Source organism: Sus scrofa, chromosome 1 (assembly GCF_000003025.6).
Source record: "Sus scrofa isolate TJ Tabasco breed Duroc chromosome 1, Sscrofa11.1, whole genome shotgun sequence".
NCBI lineage: Eukaryota > Metazoa > Chordata > Mammalia > Artiodactyla > Suidae > Sus > Sus scrofa.
In genome coordinates this window covers 195,147,214-195,169,503 of record NC_010443.5, presented here as the reverse complement: position 1 = coordinate 195,169,503, position 22,290 = coordinate 195,147,214, and the positions used below count along the sequence as shown (strand labels likewise).

At 34.4% G+C, this 22,290-nt stretch overlaps 1 protein-coding gene across 4 annotated transcripts in view; it reads right to left on the bottom strand.

Annotated features, from left to right (window-relative positions):
• Window positions 1-22,290, bottom strand: part of KCNH5 (potassium voltage-gated channel subfamily H member 5) — a 298,351-nt gene that overhangs the window by 94,543 nt on the left and 181,518 nt on the right. For all 4 annotated transcript variants that reach the window (XM_021062620.1, XM_021062638.1, XM_021062628.1 and 1 more), the window contains one exon: window positions 8,718-8,917. In XM_021062620.1, coding sequence (XP_020918279.1) covers window positions 8,718-8,917 — 200 coding nt within the window. The remainder of the gene's footprint in view (window positions 1-8,717; window positions 8,918-22,290) is intronic.

Genomic DNA, 22,290 nt, shown 5'->3' with positions numbered 1-22,290 from the left:
CCAAGTTAAGTTAAAATGGCACTCTAGGTGGCCTGAAACCTCTACTGTGTTTAATCCTTCATTTGTATATGTTTTTATATAAGTATTGTACTGTCTTGTTTTATATTGATTTTAATTTTATGAGAAGTCTATAACTTTGTATGAACAGCAAGAAAAATACGAAGAAACATAAAGATAAATTATATTTGTTATACTATTTTAAGAGGTTCTCCTTAAAATTTTGATAACCAAACTGACTTTCTCTATGGGATTTGAAATTCAGGAATGAAACGTGTCTAAATTCACGAGAATGTGTAGTGTTCTTTGTAATGAAAATATTTTCTGAATTTATGTAATATATAATATTCTTATGTATGCTTCAAAGAAACTAGATAATATCATTTGAAAGGCTTTTCCCCAAACTCTTAAATAATTATGCAGGAAAGTACAAGTCTCAGTCAACTGGAAAATTTATTTCTGTGAAATAACTCATGTATGGACATTAACATTCTTATGCACCACTGCCAATAGAGAAAGTGGGTATATTAAGACTAAGAAATAATACCAGGTCCCATATTTTATTAATTTGAAAGTAAAGGTCATGACATTAAGATCTGTCATTTTTCTCAGAGTCCCCTGCTGGTCTAGAGGTTAAGGAGCCGACATTGTCACTACTGTGGTAAGGATTAGATCCCTGTCCCCAGAACTTCTGCATGCTGCAGGGATGGCCAAAAAAAAAAAAAGAAAGAAGAAGAAGTTTTGGGTTTTTCTCTCAGGTCTTTTGAATTTTGTGTAAAATGCTTTAAAAATAAAGTATTAAAAAGGAAAAAATAAACTGGGGGGGTTTTGTGTGCTTGTTTGTATTGGCTTGTTTTGTTTTTGAATATTTTGTTTTGTCTTATTTTTGAAACTTTTACAAAAGCCCTCAAAAAGCTGAATAAATAAAACTCTTCCTCTGTAGGTTCAAAAAAAGATTTAATTACAAGAACTATCTTAAAACCAATTGAAGATAAATTTATTATCAAAAGTATTAGTCTTAGTACTCCACCAGATTTTTATTATAGAATCAGGCCTTTTTTTCTTCTTTTTTCTTTTTTGTCTTTTGTCTTTTTAGGGCTGCACCCACAGCACATGGAGGCTCCCAGGCTAGTGGTTGAATCGTATCTGTAGCCACCAGCCTATGCCACAGCCATAGCAATGCAGGATCCAAGCTGAATCTTCAACCTACACCACAGCTCATGGCAATGCCAGATCCTTAACCCACTGAGCAAGGCCAGGGATCGAACCTGCGCTCTCATGGATGCTAGTCAGGTTCATTAAGCACTGAGCCATGATGGAAATCCTGACCTTTTTCTTGATGTAGAGGTCCTATATGAGTCATGTTTGATGGCAGGACTAGTATTGATACAGTCTATATTTTCTCACAATGATATTGTATGTTTGTTGGCTTAAGACCTTACGTCCTCTGAAATCTACTCTAATATTAAGTTCTTAAAGGAATTTAAGAAAAATAATTTTGTATATATTTTTGAAAAGCTACAAACTAAACAGCTACACGAAAGAAAGCAGCATTTCTTAACTCAAAAATCAGAAAGAGTACAAATTTTTTTTCAAATATTGAAATTTTTTTTTTCTTGCAGGTGATTTCTAGTCTCAAAGCATAATGGTTAGAAAAGATACTTGATTTGTTTACAATTTTCTTAATTTTTTTTTGAGGGCTGCACTTGTGGCATATGGAAGTTTCCAGGCCAGGGGCTGAATTGGAGCTGCAGCTGCTGGCCTATATCACAGCCACAGCAACACCAAATCCAAGCTGTGTCTATGACCTACACCACAGCTTATGTCAGAGCCGGATCCTTAAGCTGCTGAGCAAGGTCAGGGATTGAACCCATGTCCATATGAATAGTAGTAGGGTTTGTTACCTTTGAGACACAGTGGGAACTCCCATCAATTTTCTTCAATTTTCAGATACTTGTTTTGTGGCCTATCATATTATCTATCTTGGAATATTAAAACCATGTTTCCCTTTCACATGGATGCGAATTTTAAATGATGGTTAGGCTATGTTCCTTTTTATAAATTCTACCATAGTATACATATCCTTCCTTAATCAATGTCTTTTATGAAAATAGGGAAATGAAAACTTCCACAAGAAGTTCAAGATATAAAGAACTGAGGACAATTACTAAGAAGAGAATGTCTAAAGCTCTCAAGAAAGATAAAGACACATAAGAAGCCAATTTTAAAGAAAGCTGCTATGTTGCACAGTCATATATCTCTCCTTGACTCCAAGATCATACCCAGGAGGGCATGAAATATCATTCCAGGCAACTGAGAGAGAACAAGCAGAGGAATTTCTTCCTTACATAACAATTTTTCTTTTTCTTTTAATGTATTTACTCTAATGCTCCACCCTCTTGCTGCCTTCTGCTGGGCTAGACAGGGATGGTCATAGTTATTTGGCAATACTATTAAAGGAAAGGCACTAAAAGTAGCTTTTAGAACTTCATAGAATATAAATGACCAAAACCAAAACCAAAAACAATCAGCCTGAGCCAAAAAAAGGAAAAAAGAAAAGGTATCTTTTAGGCATTTTCATAAAAACCAGCCTTTTCATAAAAATAAGGAAAGAGTTGTGAAAGTGTGTAGAGAGTAGAAGCCACAAGGCCCTAGAATAAAAATAAAAAATGCGTACAAATGATATCAACAGTAACAGAAACCACAGAAATAGAAATAATTTTCAAGTTTAGTTTATAAAGTCCAACCACCTGTATAATCCCACCTGTATTAACCAAACTGCAAAAGTGGTAGAAAGTAATATGATCTTATTCCAAAAGGGATATTTCAATAGCTATGTCTGTGGATTTACTGTAGTAAAGTTAGAGAGTTCAAAAGGAAGAATCGAGGCAGCTTAGTACAAAATAATGGGTTGGTTACAAACACCTATTCATTTCTGCAACATGTGGATTCATTCATGATTTAATTTTTTCACCATACTCCAAAATATACCTCTGTATTTGTGTTCAATGCGTATGTATATAGAAATATTTTATTCATCCAAATTACCCTCCAATTGAGGTTCCATTTTCATCTACATTAAGACAACAGTAGGCAGTGAATACCAAGCAAAGACTAAGATTAAAAATGGTGCCAGCTGTGACCTAGTTCTTATAGTTTGATTGGTAAAGGAAGAAATCAATTTTAACCACAGTAAACTGAATTATATGCTAGCATTTATTATGGCTTATCTTATGCAGGTACTATGTGGGCAGTTTTCATCCTCTAGCCAACTATGTGAGGTGGGTGGTGGTATCTCCACAGAATTATGGAAACCAATCCTCAGGGTCAGGGTAAAGCTGGGCTACTAAGCTACTAAGTCATCCTTGACCATATAGGGACAACTCCTTTTCATTCCTGGACCACAACTGTCAGCTGATTCTTTAGTGCCTTCCTCAGAGGCTAGTGACAGAGTGGTGAGAAAATTAAATACAAACTAGCCTACTATAATGCACTAAAGTACTTTCAACATGGTACCTCAAAAGAATGCACTTAAATTATTCCTAAAGAAAGGTTTGAGTCATTCAGGTTTCAACCCATTTATATGTCTCCCTATTCTTACTAGAAAAAAAAAAAATAGTACTGCCTACTATTCAACAAAAAGTTTGCTAGTAAGTATACTAGCTAACAATAATACAAAGCTTGTATTGGAGCACCCTTAAACCTTGCCAAAAGCCATGACACACCAAATATACATTTGATGTTCCAAATTGCTATGACAGAAAATATTAAAGTTCCTATCTATTTATAATATTTCTAATAAACCCTTGAGTGTTTTTTTTTAACTTCTGATACATGAAAGGAAAACATAATTGAGGTTTTAAATAAATTCTACCTTTTCTGATAATGCCTGCAGGTCAGCTAGAAAAGAGAAATGTCAATAATAAATCTGAATGCTTACTCTGTAGTTTCTTAGTAGGTAACAACTAAGAAGCACATGTGGACATAACAATAGTTAAGTTTCCTTGGCATGTGTAGTTATAGATATAAAAGTCACAGTTTCCAGATATCTGGTGCATGATGCTTTCATACTACAGGCTGATGTATAGTTTCTTCTAATAATAGACTAGCCATAGTATATTTTATTCAACAAGCAGTTTATTTAAAGACTACAGGGAAAACATGCCAATTATCCTATGGGCCTGGCCTGGCACAGCCCCCATCAGAGATTCTGAATCCTCATAATTCTTTTAAGATGGTATTTACTTCTCTCACCTTGGAAAAATCAGTTCACTTGAGGTGGAAAACTACAATACTTAGATATGCTAATAAAAATTGTTGGGAAATAATTACTGAATCATTACTGAATTTTATTCTATAATTTAAATTTTTTTTGGCTGTACCCACAGCTTGCAGAAGTTCCCAGGCCAGGGATCAAACCCTTGTCTTTTAAGTGCACAGAATGTTAACAAGTAGCAAAGCCCAGAGGATGGATTTTGGTTATTAAATTTAAAAGGAATCTAAAGTAACTATGGTAATTAGTAGTCAATAAAATACTCTCAACTAAATAAAATTAATCTAAGTACTGTTCTGTATTTTTTAATTGCCTAAGGCAAACTTTCATGATAAATATACTACAGTCTCCAACATCAGTACTGATTTTAATGCCACAATTTGTATTAGAGAAAGCATTATTCACAAAAGTCAAGTTAAGACTGAATTAAATCACAGGGATTAATTTGCTTGTGGGGTAAAGCTGAATTCAAAAAAAATCTATAAAACTAAATATGTGGAAGAGAGAGAATGAAATCTCAGTAATTGGGGCAAAGGTTTTCTCTAATTAGCTGCAATGCATCATTAAATTCTATTGTACCAGCAGCTGAAAAAAATACAGCTGTTTTAGAACTAACAAGAAAAGCATTGGAACAAAGACATTTCATTTCATGCACTATATTTTGATCTTTTTCAGCATATATGCATAGTTAAATCTGATAACAACTACCACTAATAAAATACTTGAAAGGAAAAATCAACAAAATGTGAGATAAAAAGCATATAGTGGGACAAATATTTGGAACAGCCAGTCTAATAGAGGTCTCTAATATTAAATATGGGATAACCATTAAAAATCAGATGCTGTTTACTAAAGCTATTGTCAAGTAAATCCATATTTCTAAGATTGTGACTACAATCACAGAATGTATATGACTACTGTCAGCAAACTTTTATTTTCTTTTTTCCACCCTTGTATTTTAATAGGCTAAATGAATTTCATTCTTATTATCAAAAGATGAATATATAATAGGTAATTAGATACATGGAGGAATGGTTGGATGGATGGATATATTATACAAATAAAATAAAAAGAAAAATAAAGAGACAGATATAAAAGAAGAGAGTGAGAAAGAGAGAGGGAGAAGATAAAAAGCTTTGTTATGAAAGTCATATAAGCTCATTGCCTGCTGTCCTGAGAATAACCTAAAAAGGGACTGGGTGAAGCACAGACCAATCACCTCACTACAAAATAATCCAGGTAAGACATGATGGTGACTTGGACCAGGTGATAGCAATAGAGGTGGTGAGAAATGGAGGTAGATTTTATAGGATTTGGGGGAGGTTTTACTGTGGGGGAATTGTCCTAAGCAACTGAGCGGTTAAATTTCCATTAAATGCACTGAGGAAGAGTGTCAATGGAGCAGGTTTATGGTAGATAATTAGGAGTTCAGTTCTGGACAGCTTCAGTGGATATGAGTAAGCAGTTAGGTAAGAGAATCTGTGGTATATGGAATAGGTCCAGGATTAGAAAGTATATGAGTGTGACATTAACATATTTTTTTAGTCATGAGATTGTATGATGTCCCTGAAGGAAAGATTATCAACAGAAAAGAGAAGAGGCATATGGACTGAGGTCTGGAATATCCCCAAGTTTAGAATATTATCTTGGTCAAAGTGATTTCAAGAAACTCCCTACCAAATTACACACTGATCAGAATTATACGATACTGTCAGTCACCACAGCCTTTGTTAAAATTGCACCTTATCTTTGACAGTCTCTTGCTCTTTCAATATTTATTCATTACAAGTGAAAGTAAGATTTCTGTATGTTTATTAGTAATTTATATTTTTGTTTTATATAAACTATCATTTTATTTAGCCCCCTCCCCACATATTCTAATTCTTCTTATTGATGTGTAAAATTACTTTACATGTTAAAGTAATTAACCTTTCACTTGTGATATTTGTTACAAATACTTTATCTCATTTTTGTTTGCATTGGTTTTGGTGCAAAGGGTTTTACATATGCTAGCCAAATTTCTTTATCACTTAATATGTTATGTATTCCATTGAATTAATACATATAAAGACTTTCATATTTGCCACAATTCTTTAAATCTACTCCTTCTACTAGTCAAAAATTAATCTAAGGGAGTTCTCGTTGTGGCCCATCAGGTTAAGAACACTACTAGTATCCATGAGGATGCAGGTTTGATCCCTGGCCTTGCTCAATGGGTTAAGGATCCAGCATTGCTCTAAGCTGCAGTGTAGGTCTCAGATCTGGAATTGCTGTGGCTATGGCATGGGCCTGCAGCTGCAGCTCTGATTCAGCCTCTAGGCTGGGAACTTTCATATGCTGCAGGGACAGCCTTTAAAAGGAAAAAAAAAGGAAAAACAAACAAACAACAAAAATTAGTTTAAGAATGTCCCATTCAGTCAGAAGGCACATGCATGACATTTTCCTATCAAAAAGCGAATTCATTTTTAATACTTTTACTTTTTTCTTTAAAAACTTTTATGTGAATTAAAATTTTATTTTACCTTTAAAACTAATCTCCTCATCTTTTTTCCTTTTGCTCCATTTTCTATGGATATTCTACCAATCAGAAGTAAATTTTTATGACCACTAATGATGAACAGCAAACAACCAAAAAAAAAAAAAATGTCACTAGTAAGAACTACATAGTGGGTGCCTTCCATGGACACCTGATACCAGCATATTACATGCTAACTACATGATAAGGAAGACAGCTGAGCCATTACTAGAGGGGGAGCCTATGAAACTCTACTGAGTCCATTCCTGAACCAACCCAGTATCTGGGAATTTAAAGAAAGTAAACCCCAAATCTGCTCTGTACCAGATCTGTGGCATAAGCTCTGGGTCAGGCACTTTGCTAATGTAAAGGGCTACTATTCCATCATTTTACTGATGTTTTTTCTCAGCTACCATGTGACCCCCGCTGTATTTTCTGGAAAGAAAACTTCTGACTGAGATGGTGAATGACAAAGTAGATGGTTACCTCTTGATTTTGGTTTCAATGAATGTTGGACCTCAAAGAACACCCTGCATTTGGCAATTTAAATACTGACGCTCATATTCATCCCCAAGGAAGACTCTGCTGCTTCTTTGGATTCCCTCCCTACTAACCTTATACTGCTTCAGGTACACATTAACCACATTCCACAGACATGCAATGCGTTCTTTTCCCCTCTGTGGTCGCACATTCCATTTTAAGGACACATGCAACTGCATTGTGTAAAATGTTGAAAGAGGAGCAGGTCTCACCCTCTTTCATGGCTCTTCCACATAATTAGCCTCAGGTATCTCACTTGCACTTTCTCTGAAAGCTTTCATCTCTGAACTCTTACTTTTTAAGTTCATTCTCTTTGCCTCACCTCAGCCCCATGCTACTAACAACACCTTCTCTGGCTTAAAACTACCTACTTGTTTCATGAAATTTCCCCTAATGAAACATCTACTCTGCTCACTTGCTCTTTCACTTGGACATTGAAAGGTATGAAAGAAAAACTACAAGTCAACATTACATGATTAAAAAACAAATCAAAATAAAACAACCACGTTACATTAGCATTCAGAGACTTAAAAAAATTAAAAATTTTAAAAATAAAATTCATGGAAAATGGCAAGGAAGGTTTTGTGCTGTCTGATTATCATATGCCAAAAGTCAGTATCTCAAAATAAAACCTCCACTGATGCTTAAAAAGTAAAATAGTTCAAGATAAGTTTTCTCTGTAATTTTTATGTCCAAGCCCTATTTGAATCAGTTGGGTGTAGGAAGTGAGAATTTTTTTAAATTTGGTTCTGTTTTTAGTGAGGATGACTTTGGTTGTTCTTTACCTCTAATATGAGTTAGATAAGAAAAATTTAAAGAGGTTCCATGAAAAGAAAAGCAAGAAACTAGATCTGGCAGGTGGATTGGGAGGGTGGTGTCCATTTCAGATATTTGTGTAAGGAAAAGGGGCAGGAGGAATTATAAATTTCATTCGAAAACATGAGAGAGAGGAGAAATTTAGAGGGTAGAAGACTTAGAATCTTTTAGTTATAAACAAGGAAGTTTCTTTCTAAATTTTAAATGGGCAAAATTTCAAAAGAAAATTCGAGAATAAAATCTAGCAGAAGAAATGACAGCACAGTTAGCATTTTAGAGGAATGCAGCAAATCACTCTGAGTGGTAATGAGTGTTTAGAGAAATGGAGTAATTAGTTGTTTTCAGGAATCACAATTCCTAAATTGGGTGTGATTACTAGTACTAATTGATGATTAATGGCTGAGTGCTTTCCATCTTCTAAGCATTCAATAATATGATTTACTGATATGTTGCTTTGAAATACAGAGTAACATTTATGAACTAATTATACAAGTAAGATGTGAGTAGGAAAGCTACAGGCATCTGAAAAGCCTATTGAAATAGAAAATAGATAACAACAATAATAATAACCCATACCTTCTCTGTGTCAATGCCTTTTGACATGGACCATGTTGAGACAATATAATCCATGACTCGTTCACTAAGGCCTTTGGGGACCTGATAGAGTTTCAGAAAGTCCCGTACATTATTCAGCATCTCATGGTACCGGTTGGTGTTGGCATACATTTGCTGGAAAATTGTGGTAACATTTCCAAAAATAGTTGCATAAAGAAGAGCTGAAAGAGAAGAAATGATGAAAATAAAACAAATATCCCAAGTGGAAAAAAAAGATATGAATATTGGCCAAATCAATGCATCATTTGATAGGGATGCCTTTATAAACTTTTCAGGATTATGCAATGGTAACCCCTGAGAAGAGTGCCTGGAATGTGGTATTCATTCAGCAAATGTTACCTGTAGTATGATAAACAAGATTTTATGAGTGAGCACGTCTAGTCAAAGTGGTAAAATATGAGAGTGGCTGATAGATTTCATGAGGCATTAGATGATCCAAGGTTATAATTTGCCTAAGATATTCTTAGCCTTGTGACTAAATTTATCCTTCAGGCTTGTCGTCCTTCATGAAGTTTAATCAATTTAAATTTTCAAGGGGGATTGATGATCCAGTTTAGGAATGTCTCTTTCTCATTGTTGCTTCCTCCAACTTTTGGAATACTTCCTCCTTATAAATATTTTTGACAGAACATCAGAAATACAGGAAGTGGAAACAAATCAAAGTGTTCCATTTCCAGAAGCTTCTAGAGAGAAACAGGTTTGGGACTAACAGCTAAAATAAAACTAAACTAAAATAAAAAAATAAAAGAATGCCTGAAAATTTAGCTATTAAATTCATGTCAGTATCCCAGTACTTTAAGTTTTGTTTTGTTTTGTTTTAAATTTTCATTATTTTAGAGTAAAGTCACCTTGCAAAACTAATGTTATTTATCTACAATGGCAAGGAAAGGATATGGTTTTTTAATGTCCCTGAGGGCTACTCCCTCCCTCAACCCGTAATTTACCAACTCCTCTTTGCAGATCTAGTCAGATCAGGAATGATGACCTGATCTTGTGAGAGCTTTTAAAAAGCAGTTGAGTTCAGCCCAAATTCAACACACCTTCAACCATACACCACTTCCTGCCTACCCTGTCCCTTTGGTTTTATACCTTTGTCAACAGTAGGATCTTTTGAAAAGAGGTCAATATTTCATCCCCCTTAACATTTAGTAAACACAGTATTTAGTAACCACATACATTCCATGAGCATATCACAAAAGTGGAATATCAGTTAATAATCACTTCCACTCTATTCCTCCAAGCATTGGAAAAAAATGACTCCTCCTAACAAAACATATGGGCTGTCCCATTTCCGCAGTTTCATCAACCAAATCCCATATGATGGAAGTAGTATAAAATCAAGCTAGTGAAGCAACTTAAGATCCTCAATCTATTTTTTATAAAATTATTTTTTAAGGGGCAATTGCTCTTTGAGTACAAGAAAAAATAGTTTCCCAATATGAAGCTAAGATTTTATAGGCATTTACTCAGTGCAGTTTTTTTTTTCTTTTTCTTTTTTATTTTTTGCTATTATTTAGGGATTTAGATCCAGTGTAGAACCAATTGTAAGATAGATGATATTTTGTTAAAACTGAGTAGGAAGAATATAGTACTGATATTTCTTAACTGAGTCGTTAAATGTTTGAATATTTATATTTAAAAAAATAGGAAAAGTAGAGGTAATCATACACTTAACACTATCCTGTCATTGTTGGTATTTTAAGAAAGACAAACACAGAAATAATGTGAACAAACTAATGGTAGAAGAATTAGGTAGCAAATACGAATTTTGCATTTCTAGAAAAGGGAAATAAAGAGAATTTATATTTTTTAAATAATGAGCTTTTTAGAGGTTAACAAAATAATGCTACAGTCATGTTTTTGAATAGTACCCAGCCATTCTAAGTTGTCAACAAATAACAGAACTATTATTCTGACATGTTCAACTCATTTGGCTCCCTAAGATGTTTGTAATATTCTATATTTGCCAAAGTGTCTACTACTGCCTTTTAGTTTAACAGATTACCATACATTTCATCTTTCAGGTACATTAAATATGCACACATTCTACTGATATTAAAAGCTTAAGCACCAAAATATGCATAAAACTGCCAATGTATTTAAATATTTCAGCATTAATAAATGAAAAAATATAATCGATATGACATGTTTGGTATATTACAAAGATATCCACTTTTGCCCCAATTTTCATGTGAGTGTGCTGTCCTAAACTGAGTAAGATTAAACAATGTCATAATTTAAGATGACATATATATACATATACAACTATATGTATATAATTACATATATATAAAACATATAAATATATATAATTTTTTACTATGAAACGTTATAAAAACCATGGAGAGAGTTCACATGTCCCATATGTAGCTTTCTCAATGATTACATCTTACAGAATTGTAGTAAATTTTCAAAACCAGGAAGTTGATGATGGCACAGTACAATTAACTGGACTATAGACACCATATTACACTAATTTTTTAATGCAGCCATTTTTTAGTATACAATTTTATAAAATTTTATCACACGTATATATCCATGTAATATATGTATATCTTTAAAAAGAGAAACCCTGGTTGGCTGCATCACTTAAAACTATTTTCTCCTATTCCATAGGTTATATTTTTGTTTGTTTGTTTTTATGATTTTCTTTGCTGTGCAAAAGCTTTTAAAGTTTGATTAGATCCCATTGGTTTATTTTAGTTTTTATGTCTGTTGCTTTGGGAGACTGACCTAAGAAAACATTTTTACAGTTGACATCAGAAATGTTTTGCCTATTTTCTCTTCTAGGAATCTTATAGTGTCTTGTCTTATGTTTAAGGCTGTAAGCCATTTTTGAGTTTATTTTTGTGCATGGTGTGAGGGTGTGTTCTAGTTTCATTGATTTACACTGCAGCTGTCCAGTTTTCCCTACACCACTTGCTAAAGAGACTGTCCTTTTGACATGGAAGAACCTAAGTGTCCATCAACAGATAAATGAATTAAGAAAATGTGGTACATATATGCAGTAGAATACTACTCAGCCATAAACAAGAACAAAATAATGTCATTTGCAGCAACATAGATGGAACTGGTGATTCTCATACTAAGTGAAGTAAGTTAGAAAGAGAAATAAAAATACCACATGATATTGCTTATATCTGGAATCCAATATATGGCATAAATGAACCTATCTATAGAAAAGCAACAAACTCATGGACATGGAGAGCAGATTGTAGTTGCCAAGGGGGAAGGGGAGGAAGTGGGATGGACTGGGAGTTTGGGGTTAGTAGATGCAAACAACAACATTTGGAATGGATAAGCATTGAGATCCTGCTGTATAGCACAGGGAGCTATATCTAATGACTTGTGATGGAATATGATGGAGGACAATGTAAGAAAAAGAATGTGTGTGTGTGTATATATATATATGTATAACTGAGTCACTTTACTGTACAACAGAAATGGACAGAATATTCTAAATCAACTGTAATTAAAGAATATTTTAAAATGAATAAAATTCAGATATAATTTAATATCTTGAAAAAAAATAAAAATAAAAAGAGAAACCAATTCTTCCTTAAGACATTTCAACATTTAAGACTAGTATGGTCACTAAATCTCCCTAGGATTCTATTTCTTCTCTTATAATTTTAAAATACTCTAGAATCTTTATGAAAGAGTTGTGCTAAATGAGATAACTCCTACAAAGAAATTTTTAAAGAGAGTCCAATAGGAAGAAAGCATCCACAAAATGTTATGTATCATCATCATCATCATCATGGAAATTGCTACCAAATAATTTTTCACACAGCAGAAAGAATACCCCCTTCCTTCAGTATCACTCTCTATCCCCTTACTGTGCCTGTGTTCTTAATATTATTTATCACTACTTTAATTCACATTATACATTTATTTATTTTTATACACATCTTCCCTTTAGAAATGCAAAATGAGGTTCTCATATTAAGTGAAATAAGTCAGAAAGAGAAAGACAAATACCATATGACATCACTTCTATGTGGAATCTAACATATGGCACAGATGATCCTGTCTACAAAACATCCTATCACAGACATGGTGAGCAGACTTGTGGTTCCCAGGGTGGGAAGTGGGAGGGATGGGGAGTTTGGGGTTGGTTGATGCAAACTCTTACATTTGGAATGGATGGACAATGAGGTCCTATTACATATCACAGGGAATTGTGTGTGATTGGGTCACTTTGCTGCACAACAAAAATCAAAGAAACATTGTAAAATCAACTATACTTTAAATAAATAAATAAATAAATAAATAAATAAATATTCCAGTGGTGGGGAAGAAAAAAGAAATGCAAAATCCATTGAATACAGGTGTGGGCTTTGCCTTGTCCTTTCCGCTCACTTCTGTATTTCCAGAACACAGACCAGTTCCTGGAACACAGTAGGTATTCATATTTTTTTCCAGTAAATTCAGACTCCAAAAATCGTAGAAAACAGTTTTTCAGAAACATCCTTTTTCAAGTCAAAGTTTCACTACTGGTGATACAAAGACATAGAAGAACTATGCATTATCAATGCATGTGAGAGAATTAAATATTTAGAAGCTAAGGTGATACATTCCTTGATCATATTAAGATAATAAATAAATTGGGAAGACCTACCTATTACCATTTATCAAACATGAAAGTTCATACTTGGCCTAGACAATTTTGTAGAAGACTATTATATAATTTTACCCCCTGAATGGGGTGCCTTGTAAGTAATTTGGCTACTTTACTAGTAACAATTAGACTAATCTGTTAAAATTTGATGTCTCTTTTTATATGCTCTCCTATAGCCTTTTAAGTTTAAGACAATTTAAGACAAGCTAATCTTACAAGTTTACCACATTTAAAGACTTGGTAATTCTGGCATAAACACCAGTAAATGTTTTATCTAAAAAGTCTTATTTTTTCCTTATTCACCATAAGGAGACTGTTTTAAAGAGAATTATGTTAGATTAAATATGGCTACAAATTCTCTGTCACCCCTTCCACTGACAGACAGGATCTATATCCCATGACCTTGAATGTAGGCATAGTCTATGACTGCTTTACTGAGAGAATACAGTCACTGAGAGAATGCAGTGTTAAAAAGAAAAAGAAAAAAAAGAAAAAAAAAAAGATGCAAATTTTTCAGACCCATTCAAGTCACTCAGCTAATACCATATGGACCAGAAGTAAGTCATGTCCTCCTAGCTCTGTATCCATCTTTATTTAAAGTCATGAATGAAGATTTAATATTTTCAAAAAGAGACAAAGACTGAAAGATTGAATAATGCTGTATCACTAATCACATATTTCACTATTCCTTCAAGTATTGCTTAATTCAATAAACAAATTATATGCAGCCACTACAATAATTACTAATGATACTATTTAATACCTATCTCAACCAGTATTCAATACTTCCTATAGAAAAGTATTAATATTTAATTCTCTCAAATGACATCCTTTGAAAGAAGACTACTGATCATTTTCTTTAAATAAACTTACAGCCATTCCAAATATATAAACTAAATATAGCTTATTTCTCATGGTTAAACAGTTGTCAGAGTCAAACAAAAATTGATGTTCAGCTAATTAATTGTAACTCTGCTTCCACTCTCATGAGTTGCTCAAGATAACAGATAAGATGATGATATCTAGTTCTCTTAATAAATTATGTTCTCCAGTCACTTCATTTTTTTGCTCCTTAGGTCAAGTTGCAGCCATTCATCATATTAATGACAATATTTTTTTTAGATTTCTTGTGCCTGTTTATGTTGACAGCCAACATTTACTTTTCCTAATTATTTTTCTTTTATAAATCTTGGCAAGTAATTTTTGGCCTTAGACTGATCAATTTAAAATATTGATATGAGAATGTATTTCTGGTGACCATTAAAGCCAATAAGTGGGAGTTCCAATTGTAGTGCTGTAGGTTAAGAATCAGCATTATCTCTGCTCAGGCACAAATTTGAACCCCAGCCCAGCACAGTGGGTTAAGGATCTGGCATTGCCATAGCTGTGGCATAGGTAGCAGCTGCATCTCAGATTCCATCTCTGGCCTGGGAAATTCCATATGCCACAGAATTGGCCAAAAATAAAATAAAATAAGTCAAATAAGTGATTCAACCATCATTTACACTTCTTTTTATATTCACTAAAGTCCACCTTCAATAATGATATTAAGTTCATGGAAGGAAAATATCCCATCAATGTATGATTATATATGTATCATACAGTCTGGTAAAACACTTGAAATGTCTGCATTTGGCCTTATAACAATATGAAGAAGCTAATCATCATTCCTCCAATTTCATACTGTTATTCTCCTTCCAGCTGGCTCATAGTGGCTCCTGGTTTCCATGGATGCTCTTTTGCAGTGACCTATATATGTAAGCACCCCTTGGGCATAATTTATGAGCCAGATATTTTCTCTTTCCCAGCCTTCCCTTAATCTATGCCACCATTCTATCTAGTACTTGAACAATGCCAACTATCCTGTTAGAAATCAACCTCATTAATTACTTTATATTAAAGTGTTAAATATTAAAAACTATTTCATGTGGATAGCATAACATTCTCTTAGGACACTGGAATTTTGAAGGAGGAATTCCAGATAGTACCATGATTTGATTGAATCATTTGAATTACTCTCGATTAGTAAGATAAATTAGAACACAGAAGGGAACATTTTTAAAATTTATCAAATTATAGTAAATATTGGACAAATTTCACCAGCTTATAGCTTATCCCATGATTATTGCAAAAACTGACTACATCAAAATAGTTTCAATTATTACTTTTATTGAAGTATAGTAGATTTACATACATATAGTAGATTTACATATAGATAGATTTACAGTACTATATTAGTTTCAGGTATATAATGTAATGATTTAGTATTTAGATTATATTCCATTAAAGTTTATTATAAAATAATGGCATAATTCCCTGTGCTGTACAACACATCCTTTTTGCTTATATATTTTATATGTAGTAGTTTGTATCTCTTAATCTTATATCCTTAATGTGTCCCTCCCCCCTTCCCTCTCCCCACTGGTAAACACTGGTTTGTTTTCTGCATCTGTAAGTCTGTTTTTGCTTTGCTCTATACACTTGTTTTGTTCCTTTAGATTCCACAGATAAGTCATACCAAATAGTACTTGTCTTTCTATCTGACATATTTCACTAAGCATATGCTCTCAGTCTAAGGGGATGGGAGGCTGTTTTTTCCTAACGATGTATCTCTCCAGCTATCTGTATGGTGCATGAATGATCTTACTACCTATTAAAATTTCCTATAGGGATTCTTGCTGTGGTGCAGTGGATTAAGAATCCAACTGCAGCAGCTCAGGTCACTGCAGAGGTATTGCTCCAGCTTGGCATAGGTAGCAGCTATGGCTCAGATTCACTCCCTGACCTGGGAATTTACATATGCTGTGTGTGTACCCATGTAAAAAAAATCCAATAATGCATGGAAATAATTCATTGAAGGAAAGGCAATATAACCCTTAAATAAATGTGTTCCTTAAACTCTTTCAGGCAGAGCCAGTATCACATATTTCCTTCATAATCCCTAAGAAAAACTAGAATGTTCTTCAACAAAGTAGGTTACTGACAGAAGCAGCCAACTAACATGAAAAAATTATAACAGCTAATTTAGACTATGTCCCTTGTTTGGTGGAATGATAAAAGTTGCTGTCTGCATAGAGGACATTAAATTGCATACACATTGTCAAAACTTTTGAAAAGGTCTTTTAGCTATTTTGTAATTATATTTAGGCCTTTTTTTGCATGGGCCAATAGTCAGAGTATGCATTAACATATCAAGTGCACATTTCCTAAGTGCTTACTGTGTAAACACAATGAAAAGTATTATGGGAGATATAGCGATGCACAATTTTACACACTTACTTTTGTTTTTAACTAACACTTGAAGGAATTGGTTGTAAAATTCTATGCTCAAGAATGATTATCCCATTGGTTCAACATACGCAAATCAATCAGCATCATACACCACATTAACAAAAAAAAGGTCAAAAATCATATGATCATCTCAATAGACGCAGAAAAAGCATTTGACAAAGTTCAACATCCATTCATGATCAAGACCCTCGCCAAAGTGGGTATAGAAGGAACATTCCTGAATATAATCAAAGCCATTTATGATAAACCCACAGCAAATATAATCCCCAATGGGGAAAAACTGAAAGCCTTCTCACTCCAATCTGGAACAAGACAGGGATGCCCACTCTCACCACTGCTCTTCAACATAGTTTTGGAAGTCCTAGCCACAGCAATTAGACAAACAAAAGAAATAAAAGGCATCCATATAGGAAGACAAGAGATCAAACTGTCACTGTATGCAGATGATATGATACTATACCTAGAAAACCCTAAGGACTCAACCCCAAAACTCCTTGAACTGATTAATAAATTCAGCAAAGTGGCAGGATATAAGATTAACATTCAGAAGTCAGTTGCATTTCTGTATACCAGCAATGAAACATTAGAAAAGGAATACAAAAATATGATACCTTTTAAAATTGCACCTCACAAAATCAAATGCCTCGGAATACACCTGACCAAGGAGGTAAAGGACCTATATGCTGAGAACTATAAAACTTTAATCAAAGAAATCAAAGAAGATGTAAAGAAATGGAAAGATATTCCATGTTCCTGGATTGGGAAAATCAATATTGTAAAAATGGCCATACTACCCAAAGCAATCTACAGATTCAATGCACTCCCTATCAAATTACCCAGGACATTGTTCACAGAACTAGAACAAACAATCCAAACATTTATATGGAACCACAAAAGACCCAGAATCGCCAAAGCAATCCTGAGAAACAAAAACCAAGCAGGAGGCATAACTCTCCCAGACTTCAAGAAATACTACAAAGCCACAGTCATCAAAACAGTGTGGTACTGGTACCAAAACAGACAGACAGACCAATGGAACAGAATAGAGAATCCGGAAATAAACCCTGACACCTATGGTCAATTAATCTTTGACAAGGGAGGAAAGAACATCAAATGGGAAAAGGAAAGTCTATTCAGCAAGCATTGCTGGGAAACCTGGACAGCTGCATGCAAAGCAATGAAACTAGAACACACCCTCACACCATGCACAAAAATAAACTACAAATGGCTGAAAGACTTAAATATACGACAGGACACCATCAAACTCCTAGAAGAAAACATAGGCAAAACACTCTCTGACATCAACATCATGAATATTTTCTCAGGTCTGTCTCCCAAAGCAATAGAAACTAGAGCAAAAATAAACCCATGGGACCTCATCAAACTGAAAAGCTTTTGCACAGCAAAGGAAACCCAAAAGAAAACAAAAAGACAACTTACAGAATGGGAGAAAATAGTTTCAAATGATGCAACTGACAAGGGCTTCATCTCTAGAATATATAAGCAATTTATACAACTCAACAGCAAAAAAAACCAATCAATCAATGGAAAAATGGGCAAAAGACCTGAATAGACATTTCTCCAAAGAAGATATACAGATGGCCAACAAACACATGAAAAAATGCTCAGCATCGCTGATTATAAGAGAAATGCAAATCAAAACTACCATGAGATACCACCTCACACCAGTCAGAATGGCCATCATTAATAAATCCACAAATAACAAGTGCTGGAGGGGCTGTGGAGAAAAGGGAACCCTCCTGCACTGCTGGTGGGAATGTAAACTGGTACAGCCACTATGGAGAACAGTTTGGAGAGACCTTAGAAATCTATACATAGAACTTCCATATGACCCTGCAATCCTACTCTTGGGCATCTATCCGGACAAAGCTCTACTTAAAAGAGACACATGCACCTGCATGTTCATTGCAGCACTGTTCACAATAGCCAGGACATGGAAACAATCCAAATGTCCATCGACAGAGGATTGGATTCAGAAGAAGTGGTATATATACACAATGGAATACTACTCAGCCATAAAAAAGGATGACATAATGCCATTTGCAGCAACATGGATGGAACTAGAGAATCTCATCCTGAGTGAAATGAGCCAGAAAGACAAAGACAAATACCATATGATATCACTTATAATTGGAATCTAATATCCAGTACAAATGAACATCTCCTCAGAAAAGAAAATCATGGACTTGGAGAAGAGACTTGTGGTGCCTGATGGGAGGGGGAGGGAGTGGGAGGGATCGGGAGCTTGGGCTTTTCAGACACAACCTAGAATAGATTTACAAGGAGATCCTGCTGAGTAGCATTGAGAACTATGTCTAGATACTCATGTCGCAACAGAAGAAAGGGTGGGGGAAAAAACTGTAACTGCAATGTATACATCTAAGGATAACCTGACCCCCTTGCTGTACAGTGGGAAAATTAAAAAAAAAAAAAGAATGATTATCAATTTCATATTTCTTAAAAATCTTCTAAACAATGTATCAGAAATCTGACAAAATATCAACAAAATATGAAGCCTGATCATTAAGTTACAATACATTTGGCAAAAATGAAGAGTCTATAGATCAAAACTAAACTTGTTGACCCTACTTTCCTACTGAAACTATTCTACATTAAAATCTCCAGTCAGCTTCATCATCACTGACTTAACATTGCCCTTGGCAATTTTCATTGTTCTTTTCCTTTTAAGTAATGTTTATCTCCTGCACATTTATTTAGGACACACTGCTCCTCTACTGGCTCTTGTCTTCTCCCTTATCCAAGATGCCTGTACAATTAATCATTCAAACAAATTCTTTTTAAAAAATAAATTTTATTGGAGTATAGTTGATTTACAAAGCTGTGTTTTCTTCAGGAGTATAGCAAAGTAAATCAGTTATACAAATGCATATATCCATTCCTTTGCAGATTTTTTTTCATGTAGGTTATTACACAATATTGAACAGACTTCTCTGTGCTGTACTATGGGTCCTTGTTACCTATATATTTTACATATAGGAGTGTGTGTATGTCAGTCCCAACCCCCTAATTTATCCCTCCATCACCTATGTTTCCCTTTTGGTAACCATAAATTTGGTTTCAAAATCTTTGAATCTGTTTCTCTTTTATAAGCTATTTTTCTTCTGTATAATTTTTCATTAGATTCCACATATTCATGATCCCATATGATATTTGCCTTTCTCTGTCTGACTTACTTCACTTAGTATGATTATTTCTAGGTCCATCCATGTTGCTGCAAATGGCATTATTTCAAACTTTTTATGGTTGAATTATATGCCATTGTATACATATGCCATATTTTCTTTACCCATTCCTCTGTTGATGGACATTTAGGATGCTTCCATGTCTTGGCTACTGTAAATAGTGCTGTGATGAACATTGGGGTGCAGGTATCTTTTTGAATTATGGTTTTCAAAACCATATATACCCAGGAGTGAGGTTGCTGGATAATATGGTAGTCCTATATTTAGTATTTTAAGGAACCTCCATACTATTCTCCATAGTGGTTGCACCAGCTCACATTCCCACCAGCAGTGTAGGAGGGTTTCCTTTTCTCTACACCCACTCCAGCACTTATTGTTTGTCGACTTTTCGATGATGGCGATTCTGATTAGTGTGAGGTGGTACCTCATTGCAGTTTTGATTCTCATTTCTCTAATGATTGGTGATGTTGAGCATCTTTTCATATGCTTTTTGGCCATCTGTCTGTCTTCTTTGGAGAAATGTTGTTTAGATCTTCTCATCATTTTTAATGGTTTTTTGGGGTATAAAGCTATATGTAATGTTTATATATTTTGAGGCTTAATCCCTGTAGATGGCTTCATTTGCAAAGATTTTCTCACATTCTACATATTGTCTTTTTGGGTTTTTAGTTTGTTTTTTGGGGGTTTTTTTTGGTGGTTTCTTCTGCTATGCAAAAAAATTTAAGTTTAATTAGGTTCCATTTACTTATTTTTGGTTTTATTTTCATTGCTCTAGAAGGTAGGTCAAAAAATATTGCTGCAATTTATGTCAAAGAGTGTTGCGCCCATGTTTTCCTCTAAGAATTTTATAGTATCCAGTCTTATGTTGAGAGTGAAAGAGGGCAATCTATGAGTTGTGCTGGGACAGCAGGGACAAGGAGGTCTGTCCCAGGTAAACCAGACATACCATGAGTGACTCCAACTTTATTCCAGTTCCTCTTTCTATGGCTCTTTTCCTTGATACAAGAGACAAGGTCTGCAGGCTTCTGATGATCATCTGCATCAGAGCTCACTCTGAGGAATTCTGTCCATTCATGAGATCTCTACTAACATCTGAAATTCTATGTCTTCCTTGTTTATGTGCCCCACCATCCCAAATAGCAAGGCCTACACAATCAGTTTAGTTGAATGACTATCTCATGCCTGTCTCTCTCAAACTGCTTGCTGTGAAGACTAAAAGGAATCATATAACCTCCTAGCCTAGAATATTATTCTTCCCAAAATTCCTTTCAACATTCATCTGAATAGGCATAAAATATAGAATCAAGGCTCTAGAAGCTGAAAACACCTTTTTTTTCTGAGACTATATAATACAGTCAGCTGATGCTGAAGGTTTAAAATAAAGTGATTTTTTAAAGAAAACATACAAGTGAGATGAGACAAATATTTTCTAGAGAAGGAAAAATGAGTTGGTCAAGGTGTAAGGAATTTGCCAGAGAAGTCCAAAAGTTACAAACTGTATTCTTTTGGAATACTGTAATTCCCTGTGATGATAACAGAAGTTTGTCTTAAAAAAAATAGTTTCTGGATCAAATAAGTTTCATATTAGTCCTCCCTCTTGGAGAGTCCCAATTCACATTAGCATAACACAATGCACATTAGCATATCAAAAGCTCTGAGAAGCCTTGCAGTAGAGATACCATTTTTCATATTTGTTTGTTCTTGGAACACTTCTCATTCATTAAAAACCTATGAACATTTTGCAGATCTCCACAAAAAAACCATTTTATAATCATTGCAGTAGAGAGGAAGAAACAAGTGCAGACATTGCAACACATGAAAAACTACTGCCACCATAATCCCAGGATGCTAATGCAGGCCAGCAACTCAGGAACCCATTTTAGCAAATCTAAAAACTGGTGTACTACATCAAAGAGTGTCACATATTGATGTAGAGAAGGAACTAGTTATGAAGGGTAACACCTACCTATAGGAAAAGCAGTAAAGCCAAACTTGAATTTGATCAAAACCTAATTTAGACAGTGGCAAAGAGCAAGGTGAAGAACAGTATGTGTGAGTTGGCAGGGTTCCTTGCTTTCTCTAGCCAAGATTGTTGGGTTTTTAGGAATAGGCTCCATGCATCCCCCTGCCACTATGCTCTGTGGGTCTTAAAGTGTCATTCCCTAACTGACTCTTGAGTCAGTGTTTGATGAATAAAAGGGGATTTGAAAAAGCATGCTCTTTAACATTTTAGATAAGATGTACTGGAGTGGGAAAGAGACTGAAGACAAACAAGGTACCAGCTTGGACATCATCTCTATAAAAAGGGAAATGATGAGGATCTAGAAAATAAACCAAAAGACATGAGGAAGAATCAATAAGAGAGAGCAAATCAAGTCAGTGAACTTTAACACAGTTA